This window comes from Polistes fuscatus, unplaced genomic scaffold, assembly GCF_010416935.1.
Source record: "Polistes fuscatus isolate 324 unplaced genomic scaffold, CU_Pfus_HIC Scaffold1, whole genome shotgun sequence".
NCBI classification, from domain to species: Eukaryota; Metazoa; Arthropoda; class Insecta; order Hymenoptera; family Vespidae; genus Polistes; species Polistes fuscatus.
The window spans coordinates 8,076,656-8,084,644 of record NW_025112997.1 but is presented as its reverse complement, the minus strand read 5'-3'; the positions used below and the strand labels follow the sequence as shown (position 1 = coordinate 8,084,644).

General features: G+C 36.1%; 1 protein-coding gene across 7 annotated transcripts; it reads left to right on the top strand.

Annotated features, from left to right (window-relative positions):
• The first annotated feature begins 2,892 nt into the window (after positions 1-2,892).
• Positions 2,893-7,585, top strand: LOC122514718 (zinc finger-containing ubiquitin peptidase 1-like). Of its 7 annotated transcripts, none has more exons than XM_043631740.1 (9): positions 2,893-3,313; positions 4,231-4,467; positions 5,043-5,311; positions 5,394-5,682; positions 5,777-6,204; positions 6,279-6,681; positions 6,743-6,870; positions 6,941-7,164; positions 7,273-7,585. In XM_043631740.1, the coding sequence occupies exons 2-9, from the start codon at positions 4,262-4,264 to the stop codon at positions 7,315-7,317; spliced, it is 1,992 nt and encodes a 663-aa protein (XP_043487675.1). In that variant the 5' UTR covers positions 2,893-3,313; positions 4,231-4,261; the 3' UTR covers positions 7,318-7,585. The 7 variants fall into 7 exon arrangements, with proteins under 7 accessions (XP_043487675.1, XP_043487651.1, XP_043487667.1 ...); XM_043631716.1 differs by having other exon boundaries at positions 5,388-5,682; XM_043631732.1 differs by having other exon boundaries at positions 2,893-3,677; positions 5,388-5,682.
• Positions 7,586-7,989: the final 404 nt, after the last annotated feature.

The window sequence follows — 7,989 nt, the reverse complement described above, 5'->3', positions numbered from 1 at the left end:
TAGAATGTTATCTATTATATCTATCTGTCTAAATGTAATATGGTATAATAATTATATATAATTAAACACAAAAAAGAAAATACATTCTGAAGACGTAATGAAGTATGCAGTTAATTAGCTCGATATTAATTGGATTAAATGATTTAGATTTAGATAGATTACAAGTAATACCGATTGCCCCGGATCTTACAGCATGTGGAGATTTACAAACTAAGATAACATACTAATTAGTCGCGTCTAATGAACCTTTCTTCGACCCGGTCAAAGAAAATGGTAGATGCATCAATCATGACATATCCGTGAGAAAAAACGTCTCGATTCTAATTTATGAAATATTTTATTCCAATATTATCTCAACATAATGAATTGACATAATTGTTACATCCCTGACATACGCAAAGTTACATTTACCATTAATTTATTATTTGAGCTTTACGATAATATACTTTCATAAAAACCTTATATGTATCTATCTCAAAGCATAATTTTCTTATATATATATATATCTGATACGTATGAATATAGTGCTGACCTACATAAATTCTTGGAGGAGAGTCCAGGATTTTTATTCCAATACAGGTTTGGAGATAATGTATTTCCAAAAAGAAATAAAAACATACAGATATATAAAATAGACAATATTCCTCCTCCCTGTTCGTCGCGTTTATTATATACACGTGGGCGCACACAAATGAATTATTAGTAACATTTATATAAAATTGTTTTAAACATTAAATATTCAATTGTAACACAAAAACTAAACTATATATAAAATATATAACAGATATTTTTACTTTAATAATTTGTAATATATATAAAGGAAATTTTTATCGAGTTTCATCTTCTCATTCATCAGAATAAATATCTTCTCATTGTCAATCGGAAATACTAATAGTCCTCATATTATAATAGTGGGAGGAAAATAGTTCATTCATACTGGCTACTTGACCAATTGTGATGCTTGATCTATTCATTAATGAAGCATTAATGAAAAGCTTCTCGGATCTTTCTCGATCTCATCTATTATAATGTAGACCGTGTAACCGAATTCATCGTAAGGATAAAAATGATAGAAAGGAAAGGGAGAGAAAGAGAGAGAGAGAGAGAGAGAGAGAGAGAGAGAGAGAAAGAGAGAAAAATAGAAAAGAAGAAAAAAACGGATTCCCAGTGCCACCCGTCGCGCGAGCTCATCTGCAATTTGTTTTCCATGCGTAGGATACCGAACGTTCCGAGGTATCTATATATTTACTTGATACACCCTCTTCGAACGTCGAAAGGAGAGCGAGAGAGATGGTAGACGAAGTAACGAAATAAAAGGAAAAAATAGTTCCGTGAACCGCGTCGTATCCTCTGCCAATCGTCGGCTGCATGTCAATGAGTCGCGACCGACGAAAGGGAAGAGAAAGAAAGAAAGAAAGCGAGAAGAGAAATGAAGAAGAGTAGGAGGAGAAGGAGGAGTACACGCATTTGTTGCTCTTCGTTCTTTGGCAGCAAAAGAAACAAACCGTGAGAAAAGGAATTTCTTAAAAGAATTTGTTGCACGTTCTAAGGACTCCCATCTAAGAACGAACGTCAGGACACGTCTTATCTACATTCGTATTGTCGATGTTTTTTATCTCTTTTTCTCTTTGTCTTTTATTGTGTTAGTCGTTCGTGGAAAGGTGTATAGTACATCGACGTATGTAGAATCTCATAAAAGATGTCGATGAATGCAACTCACGCTGTCTAGTGCAATTTGGATAATGCATGTCGCGCGTTCCTTCCTACCTCACGCCGACTTATCATTATGGAAAACTCGCTCACGATACGAACGAGTGAAATTAAGAGAGTTATATACCGATCGTCGATAAACATACAAAGAAAGGGGGAAAATCTTAAAAAAAAGAATGTTACGATCCAAAGACCGAGACTGAAATAAATAACGACATCGTATCAAGTGTTGAGTTTATTGAACATTACGTTGAGATAAATAACGTTTCAATGAATAATATATTTTTCTGTTTTCAATGCGTTCTTTTTAACTCGCTTTTAAAATTTCAAAAGATATACCAAGCTTACTCCCAATTTGTCCCTTTTCGTTAATAATTTGTAATAAGAGAAAGACCACAGTTAGGTCGTTATCCAATCAGAGACGAATGTGCCGGGAAAAAAGACTAGCAGCGCCCCCAATGTAAGTACGTTTCACCAATGACATACACAGAAACCCCCCTCGATAGAAATTGAAAAGAGAGAGAAAGAGAGAAAGAGTGAGTGAGAGAAGGAAAAGGAAAAATAAAAACAAAAAAGCAGGAAGGTAGTACTAAGGGTGACTAACGAGTGAGCCATAGATGGCGCGGGAGAGAGGGAATAAAAGAAAGCTGTTGAGTCCGTGAGAAAGAAAGAAAGAAAAAGGGAGCGGGAGTGAAAGAGATGGAGAAAAAGACCGCGTCGGCGAGGGAAACGTCATCGAAGTCACTTCGACGTCACCGTATCACCGCGCGTTGTCGTTGTCGCAGGAGACGCCTCATAATAGGCAACCCGTAGACAGTCCCGTGCAAAGTGTCACGGAAACGAACAACACGATTCTTCTTCTTATCCGTTTCTATAATTTTCTCTCTTTCTCTCTCTTTCATCCTCTGCTTTTTCTCTCAGCGCACGATCGCGAACAAATTTTACAATAGGAAGTGGAAACGCACGAGGACTTTGAGGTGGCCTTTGGGAGAAGCGCATCGATCCGCGACTGACTGCACTAACTGCAACACGGACGATACGATGTGAGCGGATAAATGCTCCCGTCGATAATTGCGGGCGATAGTTGAGAGTCAAAAAAGAACTCGCGAGTGTACTCGTTTGATCGTGTCGTTGTTATTGAAAAAGCAGCAGCACTTTCTAAATGGGTCAAGTCGAGCCGGCGACACGATATGCAAGAAACATTGCCACCACGAATCACTGCCTGGCCTAGTTTCTTCTTCCTCCTCCAGCATCATCGACACAACCACTACCACTACCGACTACTACTACCACCACTTTCAACCTCAACTCTACCACCTCTTTCACCTCGTTCTCGAGGGCAAACGAATAAAGGGTGTGAGGGATAACGGTGGTATTTCACGCGACTAGTGAACGTTGCCAGTGACTCCATTTACAAAGTCTCGTTTCTTTACTATTTTCGTCGTTGTCATTGTCATCATCGTCGTTATCGCGTAGCCATGGATGACCGTTCTCCGCGATTCGTACCTTTCGGCTAACGGGAGTGCATCGATCACTACTACTACTACTATTCGTTAACGAATAAAGCCGAGTAACAAATCGAGCCGAGGTTATCATTACCTAGGTGAGAAAGACTCACCTTACAACTATTTCTCGAACGAATGATCTTCTTGATCTTCATCCGCGTTCTCTTCTTATTTCTATATGGAACAACAACCAACATCTTCCTTTTTTTCTAAAATTACGAACGTTTTATATATATATATGTAGACTTATATATACAAATATATTTATTTATATGTGTGTCTGTAAGCGCGCACATGACGTGCACGCATTCATCCTTCGTGTACTCTTCATTATTTACAACAATACGGATGAAGAACACCGTTGCATCCAAATAGCTATCTTTTAAATGAAATGGATATTAAATTAAATTAACATATCCCAAAGGACTGTGACTGATGTATTTACATGTAACTCCAAGAATGGTAAATATTTTGAAGAGAGAGCTGTTTTTTTTGTTTATTTGTACAAAAGTTATCGTCGTCTCTGGAGAATTCATCGTCGTATCGACGCGCAACCCTTCGCTGAAATATCGATTTTCCCGAGAAACGATTGGAAAGATTATCTCTCGCTTTGTCGAATCATTTACGCGTTTCTCTCCTCTCTTTCTCGAATTCATCAAAATGTAACATCGATATTTTAAAATAATATGGAAGGTCTATGTGACATAGTGTTAGTGTAAACATTCTGTGCGAGGTCTCGCGTTAAATGTGTATCTAAAAAAAGGATGCAACATTGTCCTTGACGCTTTTACTTGCAATGAAATAACACTTGCAGTATCGATCTTTCCATCGCGGCATCTTCGTGAGAACTTTCTCTCTCGTGTATGTATACATTCACGCGATCGTTACATTTGTCCTTTCCCTTTCGTTTTTCAAGTATTTTTTATTGAGATATCGATGTTTATTAAAATCAACAAATAGATGATCTATTTACATAGAGATTTCATTGAATTTATTTCATTATTTTTTCCAACAGAAGGTCGTAAAGTTTCGTTAATTCGTCAAAAATGGCTACAAACAAACCACCGGAGATGAATTACACGTGCGAGATTTGTGGATTGGAGGGTCTCAATGACGAAGAAATGAGATCGCACATGGTTTTATATCATGTTCAAGGAGCTGCCAATTGTCCTTTCTGCGATCTCGACGAAATCTCGCCTGCGGAAATGCTGGTTCACGTAAACAGCGCACACTTGGATTATTTAACACCAAGGTACGCTTAATGAAATGATGATAAAAGTGCAAAAGCCAGCTTAATGCATTATATATGCGTGGCGTGCGTATGCATACGCATATGTGTAGTTAACATTTTATGTAAGGCGCGGGAAATCATTTTTAAAGAATACAGTAGATGTCGCTAATATAACAATGTATATATTTAATTGTATAAGAAAATTCCTTGATTACGAGTTGTTAAATTTAAATGAAAGCTGACAAATTCCAGTCAGCTTATAAGTAACAGTTTTATGAGGAAAAATAAACATAATATGCCGTGAAATAAATTATAATAGCATAATATTTATTTTTATTTTGTTAAAAGTGTTCACTGAAAAATTAAACGATAACAAGTAGAAATTAGCAGCATTATGAATTGTTTAAAAGTGTAAGAACGTTGTGTTATTTGTTGTATTTCACTACTTGCATAAAAACTAACAAAATTAAAATGACAAACATGGCAACAAAAAGAAAACGGTATGAATTGTATAAAATATTTACAATTAGATTATTAAATACTTTATTTTCTTAAAACTAATTTATGACAATTATTGATTATTCTAATCATTAAAGTACTCCAGAAAATGATATGCTGGCATTTATTGATGATGACTCCACCATAGAGGATCATAGACATGATGAATGCCGTGGCCCTTCTCCATCAATGTCTCTTAGGCCACCACATCTACAAAATGGATGGGCTGCTTCTCACAGTTCTCGTATGCACCAACAACAATTACAGCAACAACAGAATTCTAAAACCCGTAAAGTGGATGTACTAACTGCTAGTTCCAATGTAAACAATAACAATAATAACAACGATAACAGCAATGCTAATAGCGGTATGCTTGACTGATATATGAATATATCGTTTAAGAGTTTCGATAAATTACAATATAATCTTTTCAATATTGGAAGGTTCAGCTGGTCATGGATCTCCATTACGCTCAGGCCTAAATCTTCAGTTACGCTCACATGCTTCTCCAAAATTAGCTGTTCAGGAATGTCCAATGTGTCAATATACTTCAGACAGTCCGTTAAGATTGGAAGAGCATATCAATCGACAACATTTCGATCTCACTTCTCCATCTTTTCCACCTTCATCGCCTCCAACTAAAGATGGAGTTTTCAACTGCCCCTTTTGCGTAATTTCGTTTCCTGATTCCTCTGATCTCGTGTTACATGTTAATATCGAACACAAAGATATACTCAGGTAAATTTAAATTAACGATTAATATATAAGAAATATTTTGGTGCCTAATTTAATCACAATAAACGAATAATGTTAATGAATTTATATTTATCAGCCCTGCAAATGGATCAGCCTTACAATCTGATCTGGCTACTGTTGGTAGCGATACACCTTCCTGTCCAGTTTGTTCCAGTACATCATTTAAGAATAATGATGACCTAACGTTACACGTAGAAGAACATTTTAACAAAAAAAGTACTCCATCTCCCATAACACCAGACCATTCGACAGATAGAATGTTGGCAAAAGATATGGAGAGGCGAGAAAAAGAAGTTAGAAAATTACGTGAGCAACGGGAATTTGAAATGTTACGGGCACAATATGGAATGGACAATCAGGGTAATTTCAGAGAACAAAGTGTGACTAATATGCAACGAGCCGTCCTTGCAGGCGAAATGACGGTAGCAGATTTTTATGAAAGACAAACAGGATTAACAGTTGCTGAAAGCAGTGGTATCGATGATGGCAGTTCTTGTACACGTGGTAACATTTTATCTCTACCTTAAAATAACAAAAATTATTATATCAAGTGATACATAGAACAATGTTTTTTATAGGGCTGGTTCCTAAAATACGAGCTGTTAGTCAAACATGCAGTAACGTAGTAAATACATGGATGTGTTCTACAGTGGATCATTATGCTTGTACTTATGGAGATAAAGGCTGGGGCTGCGGCTACAGGAATATGCAAATGTTGATTTCATCTCTTTTGCAGCATACTGGATACAATGAGTTAGTGTATAAAGCTTGGAGTTCTGGCCTTGATAGTGGGAGTTCCACCGACAATCCTTTGCGTAGTTCTATGCCTTCCATATCTAGGCTCCAAAAAATGATAGAATGGGCTTGGGCTCAAGGTTTTGATATTCAAGGTGCTGAGCAGCTTGGTGGTAAACTTACGAACACTAGGAAATGGATTGGTCTTACGGAAGTCTCAACTTTGTTATCCAGTCTAAGAATAAAGTACGTTCCATGATATTTCTTTATTCTGTTAATCCGTATAACATGAATTTATTATTTACAGATGTCAGCTAGTAGACTTCCATAGACCCACTAGTGCCGATGGAGGACATCCTGAAATGTTTAATTGGGTGTTACAATATTTCCAGAGATGTGACGACTTTAAGCCTCCGCTTTATCTGCAACATCAAGGTAATTATTGAAAGTAGTGGTATTATATATATATATATATAATTATTTGCTAAATTAAATATGTTTGAAGGTCATAGCAGAACAATAATTGGTGTAGAGCGATTAAGAGATGGTTCCATAACAATGTTAGTATTAGATCCAAGTCACAGCCCATCTCAAATGGCACAATTTAATAGTACGAGTAGTGCACCTGGAGCAATGCGACTTGTGCGTAAATCAACTGCTGCGATGAAAGCTAGACAGTATCAAATTGCTACTGTTACTAGTATTATGGATACAGAAGAATCGTATCAAGTAAGTTAATTTGATTTTTTTTAAATTAATAACATTAGTTATAACAAATTTACCATTTGTTACAAAAATTATATAAATATGAATATTCTTATAAATTATAATTTGCAGCAAAGTAAAGTATTATATTGGATGCGCGTTCCACAAGACAGCTGAGAATTGCTGGTCCAAATAAAAGCACAACAGTGCTCAAAGATAATAGACTGCCTCAAACCGTTCTTGTCCAGCATCCTTGAAATTACGTGACCGTAATGCTTTAGGTTTATCACTAGCATACTTGCCTCCATTATAGTAGCAGCAAAATGATTATGTAATTATATATTGTTGCATTTCTAGCATGAATAACGAACTGGCTCCTTGACACGTTGTGTGTTTTATGCGTGCGTCGCGGTCAACAATTTCAGAATAAAAAATATCAAAATTTTGGTACGATTCGCTTATTAAATTTTTCAAGCACGAACAAAATTCTAATTCTTTACGGAATTACGGTGTTCCTTATAAATTATATTCTGATAAAAAATTATTACTACTGGAAGCACCACCCATTTATTGTCGTGTACAAGTAAAAAATGATATAAGACAATTCACTAATAAAACTATCAACAGATAGTTATAAATTCCATTGCCATTCCTTATTCAATATGTCTACTAAATTTTCGTCGTACTTAAACAGGCTGTGTTAACTTCGATCCGGCCAATCCTCCTATGGCGATCGATAATACCAATTGAAAAAGCGTCCTGGCAGAGCTTGGAAAAAAAACTTTTTCGTAGTTGTGATGCGGTTATTTAATGCTGATCGTTCGTCTATCATAAACATTTTTAGAGATG